The sequence below is a fragment of the Coregonus lavaretus genome, assembly GCF_964263955.1.
Source record: "Coregonus lavaretus genome assembly, contig: HAP1_SCAFFOLD_667, whole genome shotgun sequence".
NCBI classification, from domain to species: domain Eukaryota; kingdom Metazoa; phylum Chordata; class Actinopteri; order Salmoniformes; family Salmonidae; genus Coregonus; species Coregonus lavaretus.
Genome location: NW_028161656.1, coordinates 85,197 through 99,073, shown reverse-complemented (window position 1 = coordinate 99,073; position 13,877 = coordinate 85,197). Strand labels below are relative to the sequence as shown.

Below are 13,877 nucleotides of genomic sequence, written 5' to 3'. Positions count from 1 at the left end.
TGGATCAACCAGGGACTTTTTAAATGCTTTTTTTTTCGTTTTTAATTTTGGTTGAAGAAGCAGCCTTCACACTCCTGGAGCAGAAGAAGTGGAACGTCTATTTCAAAACCACCTATATACAGACGTAGCATCAAATTAGAGGTGGTTCAATCAGGTATATCCCACCTGTACCTCTCCAGTGACTCCTCTGTCCTGCTACAGGGCACAGGTGAAACAGACAGACATGTCCACCGGCTCAGTGAGCGATGGAGAGGACATTGAGACACATCACAAACGGACAGATGCACCACTTGAAAGCAGCAAATCCAAACGGAACATCGCGCAGAGGCATTACACTTCCACCAAGTACTCAGACGACGAGTTCGGTACTGACGACGGTTACGAAGTCAAGACCAAGCGAACGCACGGCACTGCTGCCGGAGGAAAACTACCTTTGAAGGGGGGTCATCAAAAGGATGGGCGGCAGACGCAAAGGAACGCTGCGAACGCCAGAGAGAGGGCGAGGATGAGGGTGCTGAGCAAAGCGTTTTCCAGACTGAAATCGAGCCTGCCGTGGGTACCGGTCGATACCAAGCTGTCCAAGCTGGACACGCTGCGTCTAGCAGCCAGCTATATATCACACCTCCGACAGCTATTACAAGACAACGTCTTCGAGAGCAGCTTCGTACACCCTGTCAACCTGGTATGAAGCATTATTTACTAGACAATGTCTCTGTCTGTCTGCAGACTTGACCCTGTCAACTTGGGTATTAAAAGACACAAATGTCCATTTATAATTTGACATTTATGTGTTGGTCATTTAGCAGAAGCTCTTATCCAGAGCAACTAATTATATTGCATGTAAAAAAAAAAAATGCTTCGTAAAATGTGTAGGAAAATGCAACAAACAAATGATGTAGCTATACACGTTTTTCAACTTTTGCAAGTTGCATCCATTGCTTTTTGTGGAAAGGGGTGGTGAGAGTCAGACCATTGATGAGTCTACATTGTGACTCAATATGTAGGCTAAGATACTATAATAACACCTTGATGGTAAATAAAATATGATTCCTATTCCTGCTGCCTTTTTTTTTTTTGGTGCAATATTTATTAAAATAGCATGTCTATTTATTCAATCTGTCTCTCTTGTCTGTCCACAGACTTGGCCATTTGTGGTAGGTAGATCAGAGGACAACAACAACAACTCTACAGCCAGACAGTGTGGCGCTACATCATAGGACAGGAGGGATCTCTCTCTCTGCTGGGACAGTCCTCTTCTACCTTGGCTGCCGGCTCCCTGATCCCTACCTAGTCCACTAAAATGCTGCCCTACATAGGGAATAAGGTGGATGCCGTTTGGGACTAATTCCAAGTATAATAATATGCCATTTTAGCAGACGCTTTTATCCAAAGCGACTTACAGTCATGCGTGCATACATTTTTGTGTATGGGTGATCCCGGGGATCGAACCCACTACCTTGGCGTTACAAGCGCCGTGCTCTAACAGCTGAGCTACAGAGGACCACTTGATGAGAGGTGTTGGGTTTGCACCAGATATAGCGTTTTCCTATTTTTTGTCTTTTGTCTAAAAATATTAGAATATTCCATATCAGTGATTTTTTTTTATTGACTTTTACTGAACATTTCATTTTCCTAGACTGGGCAGGTGGAATCAGCTTCTGGGCAGGTGGGATCAGTTTCTGGGCTAAGTTGAATTTATTCTATATTGCTTTTATATCCTGACCAATCAGTGATGAGAAGAGAAAACACAACAGAGGACAAATCAGCATTGAGATAATAGACTGAAGATCTCCCTCTCTCTCTCTCTCTCTCTCTCTCTCTCTGTCTCTCTCTCTCTCTCTCTCTCTCTCTCTCTCTCTCTCTCTCTCTCTCTCTCTCTCTCTCTCTCTCTCTCTCTCTCCTCTACAGAGTATTCACTTTGAACTCTATTCCAACTTTAATTGTAATGCAGTAAGGAGAGTCTTTGGGAGCATGTTTATCATTTTGTAATAAATCTGCAGATAAGCATCTAGAACGGCCAGCTTCTTCAAAGCGACGGAGGGGACACTCTTAAAGCAAGATAAGGAGAACATTTCCTTAATGAGAAAGCTCTGTTAGGAGAAGGAAACAGCTGTTTTTATATGGTTGTTTCATTGTTATGCAGCGTCTGTTCTGTTCGTAGTCCAAGCACAGTCCTCTGTGTTTTGTTATTTCAAACCATGCTGTAAATAGCACCGTACATTAAAGCTTTCACTGGATGCAGTTTTGTGTTTTTATTTCCATTTGTGTGGAGAATACATCATCAGGAACAGACCTATGTCATACAGTTACAGTTGTTGATGTCCAATGACAGACACCCAAAAGACATAGCAATACCCAATACCCAAATCCCAATACCCAATACCCAATACCCAATACCCAATATCCAATACCCAATACCCAATACCCAAATCCCAATACCCAATATCCAATACCCAATACCCAATATCCTGTACCCAATACCCAATACCCAATATCCAATACCCAATACCCAATACCCAATACCCAATACCCAATACCCAATACCCAATACCCAAATCCCAATACCCAATACCCAAATCCCAATACCCAATATCCAATACAAATACCCAATATCCTGTACCCAATACCCAATACACAAATCCCAATATCCTATACCCAATACCCAATACACAAATCCCAATATCCTATACCCAATACCCAATACCCAATATCCTGTACCCAATATCCAATACCCAATACCCAATATCCTGTACCCAATACCCAATACCCAATACCCAAATCCCAATACCCAAATCCCAATACCCAAATCCCAATACCCAATACCCAATACCCAATACCCAATACCCAATAACCAAATCCCAATACTCAATATCCAATACCCAATACCCAATATCCTGTACCCAATACCCAATATCCAATACTCAATACCCAATACCCAATACCCAATATCCAATACCCAATATCCTATTCCCAAAAACCTATACCCAATTCACAATACCCAATATCCTATATCCAATACCCAATACCCAATATCACGTACCCAATACCCAATATCAAATACCCAGCACCCAATACCCAATTCCCAATATCCTATACCCAATACCCAATATCCAATATCCAATATCCAATATCCAATATCCTATACCCAATACCCAATACCCAATACCCAATACCCAAAACCCAATACCCAATACCCAATGTCCAATACCCAACACCCAATACCCAATTCCCAATATCCTATACCCAATACCCAATATCCAATATCCTGTACCCAATACCCAATTTCCAATACCCAACACCCAATACCCAATTCCCAATTCCCAATATCCTGTACCCAATACCCAATACACAAATCCCAATACCCAATACCCAATACCCAATACCCAATATCCAATACCCAATACCCAATACCCAAATCCCAATACCCAAATCCCAATACCCAATACCCAAATCCCAATACCCAATATCCAATACCCAATACCCAATATCCTGTACCCAATACCCAATACACAAATCCCAATATCCTATACCCAATACCCAATACCCAATATCCTGTACCCAATATCCAATACCCAATACCCAATATCCTGTACCCAAATCCCAATACCCAATACCCAATACCCAATACCCAATAACCAAATCCCAATACTCAATATCCAATACCCAATATCCTATTCCCAATATCCAATACTCAATACCCAATACCCAATACCCAATATCCAATACCCAATATCCTATTCCCAAAAACCTATACCCAATTCCCAATACCCAATACCCAATATCCTATATCCAATACCCAATACCCAATATCACGTACCCAATACCCAATACCCAATATCAAATACCCAGCACCCAATACCCAATTCCCAATATCCTATACCCAATACCCAATATCCAATATCCTATACCCAATACCCAATACCCAATATCACGTACCCAATACCCAATACCCAATATCAAATACCCAGCACCCAATACCCAATTCCCAATACCCAATATCCAATATCCAATATCCAATATCCAATATCCAATATCCAATATCCTATACCCAATACCCAATACCCAATACCCAAAACCCAATACCCAATACCCAATGTCCAATACCCAACACCCAATACCCAATTCCCAATATCCTATACCCAATACCCAATATCCAATACCCAATTTCCAATACCCAACACCCAATACCCAATTCCCAATATCCTATACCCAATACCCAATACCCAATACCCAATACCCAATACCCAATTTCCAATACCCAACACCCAATACCCAATACCCAATATCCTATACCCAATACCCAATATCCAATATCCAACACCCAATATCCAATACCCAATATCCAATATCCAATATCCAATACCCAATACCCAATACCCAATATCCTATACCCAATACCCAATATCCAAATCCTATACCTAATACCAAATACCCAATATCCTATACCCAATACCCAATACCCAATACCCAATACACAATATTATATACCCAATACCCAATATCCAATGCCCAGTACCCAATATCCAATGCCCAATACCCATTATAAACTGGGTGGGTCGATCCCTGAATGCTGATTGGCTGACAGCCGTGGTATATCAGACCATATACCACAGGTATGACAAAACATATATCTTTACTGTTCTAATTACATTTGTAACCAGTTAATAATAGCAATAAGGCACCTCAGGGGTTTGTGATATATGGTCAATTTCCCACGGCTAAGGGAGTTACCACGTTTTGTCATGACTTAGAGCAGTCCTTAGCCATGGTATATTGGCCATATACCACACCCCCTCTGGCCTTATGCTTAAATACCCAATACCCTATACCCAATATCCCATACCCAATATCCAATGTTCAATAGTATGAACCATTAGCTGAAAATACAGGGGATGGGGTTGGCACTTTCCTAGTGTCAGTTTGCCTGTGTGAAAAAGTCTTCCAATCTGAGTTATATTTGTTTCACATAATAAAGTACTTTTATGCAGTCACAGTACATCTGTGCATTCAACCGTTCTGTAATCAATTAGATCCTCCCAAAGCCCTTTAGAAGGGGCTAAGTTTCACAGGCCGTGACAGAGGACACTCTCTCAAAGAGTTATCCACATTGGCTGCGTCCCAAATGGCACCCTATTCCCTATAGCCTGTACCAAATGGCACCCTATTCCCTATAGCCTGTACCAAATGGCACCCTATTCCCTATAGCCTGTACCAAATGGCACCCTATTCCCTATAGCCTGTACCAAATGGCACCCTATTCCCTATAGCCTGTACCAAATGGCACCCTATTCCCTATAGCCTGTACCAAATGGCACCCTATTCCCTATAGCCTGTACCAAATGGCACCCTATTCCCTATAGCCTGTACCAAATGGCACCCTATTCCCTATAGCCTGTACCAAATGGCACCCTATTCCCTATAGCCTGTACAGCACTACTTTCAACCAGAGCCCCATATGGCTCTAGTCAAAAGTAGTGCACTTTAAAGGGAATAGATTTGGTCACACAAGCCTTGTATGATCCACATTACGTCACAGCTATTATATACCCACTACGGTTGTCATGGTTATCATATCTGATAGGACCAGCTAGACACATAAACCCATCTGGGTTGAACGGACGACGACACACACGTACACATGGATGTTGAGTCGTAGATATGTGGTAGTAGAGGAGGGGCCTGAGGGCACGCACTTAATATGTTGTGAAATATGTTGTGAAATGTATTGTAATATTTTTAAAAATGTATAACTGCCTTAATTTTGATGGACCCCAGGAAAGGTGGCTGCTGCCTTGGCAAGAACTAATGGGGATCCTTAATAAATACAAATACAAATGTCTATGATGATGTGGTGATATTACCTCAACTACCTCAACTAGCCGGTGCCCCCGCACATTGACTCTGCAACGGTACCCCCCTGTATATATAGCCTCCCTACTGTCACTTTATTTTACTGTATATATAGCCTCCCTACTGTCACTTTATTTTACTTCTGCTCTTTTTTTCTCAACACTTTTTTTGTTGTTGTTTTATTCTTACTTTTTTTGTTTAAAATAAATGCACTGTTGGTTAAGGGCTGTAAGTAAGCATTTCACTGTAATGTCTGCACCTGTTGTATTCGGCGCATGTGACCAATACAATTTGATTTGATTTGATTTGATTTGATGTGGTGATGTCTATGATGGTGTGGTGATGTCTATGATGATGTGGTGATGTCTATGATGATGTGGTGATGTCTATGATGATGTGGTGATGTGGTGATGTCTATGATGGTGTGGTGATGTCTATGATGATGTGGTGATGTCTATGATGATGTGGTGATGTATATGATGATGTGGTGATGTATATGATGATGTGGTGATGTATATGATGATGTGTGATGATGATGTGTGATGATGATGTGGTGATGATGTGTGGTCATGTCTCTCTGGGTGTTACAGGGACTGGGAGTATAGGATACAGGGTTCCTTGCAGTGAGATAGCCTATTGATTAAAATTAGCAAACTATCAGTATTGACTCACTAAAGCTATCTTCAATCAGCCTCGTCTTCCCCCATCTCTCTCTCCCTCTCTCTCCCCCAGCCCTCCCTGAGTAGGTCCCAGCCCTCCCTGACTAGGTCTCAGCCCTCCCTGACTAGGTCTCAGCCCTCCTGACTAGGTCCCAGCCCTCCCTGAGTAGGTCTCAGCCCTCCTGACTAGGTCCCAGCCCTCCCTGACTAGGTCTCAGCCCTCCCTGACTAGGTCTCAGCCCTCCTGACTAGGTCCCAGCCCTCCCTGAGTAGGTCTCAGCCCTCCTGACTAGGTCCCAGCCCTCCCTGACTAGGTCTCAGCCCTCCTACTAGGTCTCAGCCCTCCCTGAGTAGGTCTCAGCCCTCCCTGAGTAGGTCCCAGCCCTCCCTGACTAGGTCTCAGCCCTCCTGAGTAGGTCCCAGCCCTCCCTGACTAGGTCTCAGCCCTCCTGAGTAGGTCCCAGCCCTCCCTGAGTAGGTCCCAGCCCTCCCTGACTAGGTCTCAGCCCTCCTGAGTAGGTCCCAGCCCTCCCTGAGTAGGTCTCAGCCCTCCCTGAGTAGGTCCCAGCCCTCCCTGAGTAGGTCTCAGCCCTCCCTGAGTAGGTCCCAGCCCTCCCTGAGTAGGTCCCAGCCCTCCCTGAGTAGGTCTCAGCCCTCCTGAGTAGGTCCCAGCCCTCCTGACCAGGTCTCAGCCCTCCCTGAGTAGGTCTCAGCCCTCCTGAATAGGTCTCAGCCCTCCCTGAGTAGGTCTCAGCCCTCCCTGACTAGGTCTCAGCCCTCCTGACTATGTCTCAGCCCTCCTGAGGAGGTCTCAGCCCTCCCTGACTAGGTCTCAGCCCTCCCTAAGTAGGTCTCAGCCCTCCCTGAGTAGGTCTCAGCCCTCCCTGAGTAGGTCTCAGCCCTCCCTAAGTAGGTCTCAGCCCTCCCTAAGTAGGTCTCAGCCCTCCCTGAGTAGGTCTCAGCCCTCCCTGAGTAGGTCTCAGCCCTCCCTAAGTAGGTCTCAGCCCTCCCTGAGTAGGTCTCAGCCCTCCCTGAATAGGTCCCAGCCCTCCTGAATAGGTCCCAGCCCTCCCTGAATAGGTCTCAGCCCTCCTGACTAGGTCTCAGCCCTCCTGACTAGGTCTCAGCCCTCCCTGAGTAGGTCTCAGCCCTCCCTGAGGAGGTCCCAGCCCTCCCTGAATAGGTCCCAGCCCTCCCTGACTAGGTCTCAGCCCTCCCTGAGTAGGTCTCAGCCCTCCCTGAGGAGGTCCCAGCCCTCCCTGAATAGGTCCCAGCCCTCCCTGACTAGGTCTCAGCCCTCCTGACTAGGTCTCAGCCCTCCCTGAGGAGGTCTCAGCCCTCCCTGAGTAGGTCCCAGCCCTCCCTGACTAGGTCTCAGCCCTCCCTGAGTAGGTCTCAGCCCTCCTGACTAGGTCTCAGCCCTCCTGACCAGGTCTAAGCCCTCCTGACTAGGTCTCAGCCCTCCCTGAGTAGGTCTCAGCCCTCCTGAGTAGGTCTCAGCCCTCCTGACTAGGTCTCAGCCCTCCCTGAGTAGGTCTCAGCCCTCCCTGAGGAGGTCCCAGCCCTCCCTGACTAGGTCCCAGCCCTCCCTGAATAGGTCTCAGCCCTCCTGACTAGGTCTCAGCCCTCCCTGAGGAGGTCTCAGCCCTCCCTGAGTAGGTCCCAGCCCTCCCTGACTAGGTCCCAGCCCTCCCTGAATAGGTCTCAGCCCTCCTGAGTAGGTCTCAGCCCTCCTGAGTAGGTCTCAGCCCTCCCTGAGGAGGTCTCAGCCCTCCCTGAGTAGGTCCCAGCCCTCCCTGACTAGGTCTCAGCCCTCCCTGAGTAGGTCTCAGCCCTCCCTGAGTAGGTCCCAGCCCTCCCTGACTATGTCTCAGCCCTCCCTGAGTAGGTCTCAGCCCTCCCTGACTAGGTCTCAGCCCTCCCTGAGGAGGTCCCAGCCCTCCCTGAGTAGGTCTCAGCCCTCCCTGACTAGGTCTCAGCCCTCCTGAGTAGGTCTCAGCCCTCCCTGAATAGGTCTCAGCCCTCCCTGAGTAGGTCTCAGCCCTCCCTGAGTAGGTCCCAGCCCTCCCTGAGGAGGTCCCAGCCCTCCCTGAGTAGGTCTCAGCCCTCCCTGAATAGGTCTCAGCCCTCCCTGAATAGGTCACAGCCCTCCCTGAGAAGGTCTCATCCATCCCTGAGAAGGTCTCAGCCCTTCCTGAGAAGGTCTCAGCTCTCCTGAGTAGGTCTCAGCTCTCCTATGTAATGCTCAGCCCTCCATGAAGTCCCTACTACCCTCTCCAGATGGTACGTTAGTTAGGCTATCCCACAGTCAGTCCCAGTCCAGCCATAACAAACCACTTCAACAAACTCTTTGAACCTTAGTCAAGTGTTCCAGGCCTAAATTAAACTCACGTAAGGTTAAAAAAAACACTGCACCAAGACGTGACAGGGATCTCTTGATCTACCAGCAGTATCTTTGGTATAATCCCCAAACTATACGTTTTGGGAGCTCTGTTGGGACACACACAGAAATGTGCATTGGACACACTGATAATTAGAACTTGTGCTGACAGAGGAGAGGAAGAGAGGAGAGACTTTTCATCGTGCTCCTGGAAGGGTTGCAGCTGTTTGGTGGTTGGTTAATTTCCCAGGGCTGTGAACCGGTCTCATGGGACACACGGGGCACTCTGATGGGCAAGGCCAGCTGATGAGGCAGCCACTCACATTCACCCCCTGGTTCTTCCTCACACCAACCATCCACAGAGATGTACAATAACAAGGGAAACAAAGATAGATGTAATTATGGGATTTACAGTCATTTAGGTAGTCACAGACGTTATTTTCCATAGTGCACAAAATAGCTAGATGCAAGTATCTGGGAGGTACTATAGAAGGACCTGCCAGTACTATAGAAGGACCTGCCAGTACTATAGAAGGACTTGCCAGTACTATAGAAGGACCTGCCAATACTAAAGAAGGACCTGCCAGTACTATAGAAGGACCTGCCAGTACTATAGAAGGACTTGCCAGTACTATAGAAGGACCTGCCAGTACTATAGAAGGACCTGCCAGTACTATAGAAGCCCCTGCCAGTACTATAGAAGGACCTCTCAGTAGTACAGAAGTACCTGCCAGTGCTATAGAATGACCTGCCAGTAATATTGAAGAACCTGCCAGTACTAATATAGGACCTGCCAATACTAATAGAGGACCTGTCAGTACTATAGAAGGACCTGCCAGTACTAAAGAAAGACCTGCCAGTGCAATAGAAGGACCTGCCAATACTAAATAAGGACTTGCCAGTACTATAGAAGGACCTGCCAGTACTATAAAAGGACCTGCTAGTTCTAAAGAAGACCTGCCAGTACTTTAGAAGGACCTGCCAGTACTATAGAAGGACCTCTCAGTAGTACAGAACCCCCTGCCAGTGCTATAGAACGACCTGCCAGTAATATAGAAGAACCTGCCAGTACTAAAGAAGCCCCTGCAAGTACTATAGACGGACCTGCCAGTGCTATAGAATGACCTGCCAGTGCTATAGAATGACATGCTAGTACTATAGAAGGACCTGCCAGTACTATAGAAGGACCTGCCAGTACTATAGAAGGACCTGCCAGTACTATAGAATGACCTGCTAGTACTATAGAAGGACCTGCCAGTACTATTGAAGGACCTGCCAGTACTATTGAAGGACCAGCCAGTACTATAGAAGGACCTGCCACTACTATAGAAGGACCTGCCAGTACTATAGAAGGACTTGCCAGTACTATAAAGGACTTGCCAGTACTATAGAAGAACCTGCCAGTACTATAGAAGGACCTGCCAGTACTATATAAGGACCTGCTAGTACTATAGAAGGACCTGCCAGTACTATAGAAGGACCTGCCAGTACTCTAGGAGGACCTGCCAGTACTATAGAAGGACTTGCCACTACTATAAAGGACTTGCCAGTACTATAGAAGAACCTGCCAGTACTATAGAAGGACCTGCTAGTACTATAGAAGGACCTGCCAGTACTATTGAAGGACCTGCCAGTACTATAGAAGGACCTGCCAGTACTATAAAATGACCTGCCAGTACTATAGAAGTCCCTGCCAGTACTATAGAAGGACCTGCCACTACTATAGAAGGACCTCTCAGTAGTACAGAACCCCCTGCCAGTGCTATAGAACGACCTGCCAGTAATATAGAAGAACCTGCTAGTACTATAGAAGGACCTGCCAGTACTATAGAAGGACCAGCCACTACCATAGAAGGGCCTGCCAGTACTATAGAAGGACCTGCCAGTACTATAGAAGGACCTGCCAGTACTATTGAAGAACCAGCCAGTACTATAGAAAGCCCTGCCAGTACTATTGAAGGACCTGCCAGTACTATTGAAGAACCAGCCAGTACTATAGAAAGCCCTGCCAGTACTATAGAAGGACCTGCCAGTACTATAAAGGACCTGCCAGTAATATAGAAGTCCCTGCCAGTACTATAGAAGGACCTCTCAGTAGTACAGAACCCCCTGCCAGTGCTATAGAACGACCTACCAGTAATATAGAAGAACCTGCCAGTACTAAAGAAGCCCCTGCAAGTACTATAGGCGGACCTGCCAGTGCTATAGAATGACATGCTAGTACTATAGAAGGACCTGCCAGTACTATAGAAGGACCTGCTAGTACTATAGAAGGACCTACCAGTACTATAGAAGGACCAGCCACTACCATAGAAAGACCTGCCAGTACTATAGAAGGACCTGCCAGTACTATAGAAGGACCTGCCAGTACTATAGAAGGACCTGCCAGTACTATTGAAGAACCAGCCAGTACTATAGAAAGCCCTGCCAGTACTATAAAGGACTTGCCAGTACTATAGAGGGACCTGCTAGTACTATAGAAGGACCTGCCAGTACTATAGAAGGACCTGCCAGTACTATTGAAAGACCTGCCATTACTATAGAAGGACCTTCCAGTACTATAGAAGGACCTGCCAGTACTATAGAAGGACCTGCCAGTAATCCCACTCCTGTTTTAGAGGCAAGTACAGTATCACATTTACCCTGAATGTGCTTGAAAGATGCATTTTGTATTAAATCAAAAGACCGTTACAGCCATGTACTTGTCTGTCTTTGGCATGTGCAACATCCACACAGATGTGCTGTTACCCAAGAGAAAACAAGTGAGATATAAGTATCTGATTATCATTGAGGAAGATGCATTGACGACGGCTTGGCCATTAATCAACAGATGAGGATAGAGCTATAGAGATGTCACTATGTGCTCTGTTTCAAAAGTAGTGTACTATAAAAGGAAGAGGGTCCCATTTGGGAGTACAGTCTCTGGCTTTCCATTAATAATCAAAAGATTATCATCGACCCATGGAGTTGTAAACGGTTGGCTCCCAAATGGGACCCTCTTTCCTTTATAGTAAACAGGGCTCTGGTCAAAAGCAGTGCACTGTATAGGGAATGTAGGATGACAGTTAGGACCAGTGGCGGCTCCTGAAAAAATTCTCAGGGGGGGCAATTTTTCTGATGATTTAGGTGACCTACACACATTTTAAAAAAGATATGTCCAGCAACAACATGAAGACAGGGGCAGCATATAAGTCAATACCAGAAGCATTTATTGACTGATCTCAAAAGTGTTGGCTTACCAGGGTTGGTGGAGCCCTCAGTTTCATCTTTGCCTCGCAAAGCTAACTCAAACACTCCGCAAAACTTCACACACTGGATTAGCCGGCTGAGGATGTGGCGGTTCTTGCTAATGTCGTAGTAAATATATTTGTTATAGTGAATATGGAATATGATATGTTGAGTAAAATGTTGTGCTAAGATCTATTTAGGTCAGGAGCTGGTTATAAGTTCTGTTCCTATCCAATAACAATGGACAAAAGGGTCCTATCTTGTCAGCCTTGTCAGTTTCAGTTCTCCAGTAAACTTGTGATTATCAACACTAACCTCATCGTTGTGGCGGCGGACAGCTAGCCTGTATCCCTCATCCAGTTGAGTGGGAATGTTCACTCTCCCCAAAGCAGACAATCTCAAACAGCTATCCATGTGGGTCTTTGACAGCTCATGTTTCTTAATCTTTCCTGAAAGATGGTGCATGTCCGTTACACACCAGTCGCTGTCCAAGCGGTGCTGTCTGCCGTGCCGCCTTCAGGGTGAAAGAGTAAGCAGGGGGTAGCAGAAGACTGCATTAGCTACATCGCAGCCTGCTAGCCAGGTTTTTCGTTCATACCAATTTTTGGAAAATCCTCGGGTGTAGGACTTCCCCCCTTTAGTAGAAACCTGTTGAATTATTAAATTTGGTCTGGGAGGTCCTAATTGTTTCGTTGCCAATTTATCTTCATTTGTTCGCCGACAAAAAGGAACTTCTTTCAAAGACACAATCGAGTTGCACTGAAGCCTAGCCATTTTGATAGAAGTAGTGAATTGATTGACGCTGCTACCCGCTCTTTTCTTAGTTACGTTCATGGTTATATGTTACGTATGACGAAAGCGCGTAAGTGCAAGCCCTCAGAAACCCATAGAGATTGTATTGAAAGCTCTGATATTTGAAAAAAATAGATTTTACATGGGAGTCTATGACAGACTTCTGGGCGATTTTCAACCTGACTGAAATCGCCCCAAAAGGGGGGGGGGCCATTTGAAGCACGACTTTAGCCTGATTGGACATTTAGTGGCACTGTTTGTGGTCCTCTGTAGCTCAGCTGGTAGAGCACGGCGCTTGTAACGCCAAGGTAGTGGGTTCGATCCCCGGGACCACCCATACACAAAAATGTATGCACGCATGACTGTAAGTCGCTTTGGATAAAAGCGTCTGCGAAATGGCATATTATATTATTATTATTATATTATTATATATTATATTATTATATTATTATATAATATATTATTATACTGTGGCAGATCAGACGTCTAGATTACAACACTGATAACTACTGTTGCCGTGATATAATTGATTAGAAAAAAAATCCCTTCCTTTTCCCGTTTGGCAGTGCGTCGCCCATATCGCCCTATTGAACACACCGCCCCTGGTTAGGACACGCCCCTTATCTGACACTTGACTGTGAATACAGAGCCCCCCCCCCCCCCCGGAAACAACGTACAGTGGGGAAAAAAAAAAAGTATTTAGTCAGCCACCAATTGTGCAAGTTCTCCCACTTAAAAAGATGAGAGAGGCCTGTAATTTTCATCATTAGGTACACGTCAACTATGACAGACAACAACGGAAAAGAACCGGAAACAACGTATCTGACAACTCTGGTTTTGAAACATCAGCATGAAACATATGAAAAAGAGTGGCTCATCCAATAGCCCTGATATACAGGTCCATGGCTATCCAAGTGTGATTGTTATTTGGCAAAAGAGAAGAATCCTTAAACAGCAATACACTATTT

At 45.8% G+C, this 13,877-nt stretch overlaps 1 protein-coding gene across 1 annotated transcript; it reads left to right on the top strand.

Moving 5' to 3' along the window:
• Positions 1-223: 223 nt before the first annotated feature.
• On the top strand, positions 224-1,217 carry LOC311120239 (musculin-like; the record flags this gene model as incomplete). The annotated part of the gene is made up of 2 exons (XM_084194857.1): positions 224-682; positions 1,140-1,217. The coding sequence occupies 2 exons, from the start codon at positions 224-226 to the stop codon at positions 1,215-1,217; spliced, it is 537 nt and encodes a 178-aa protein (XP_084050983.1).
• Positions 1,218-13,877: the final 12,660 nt, after the last annotated feature.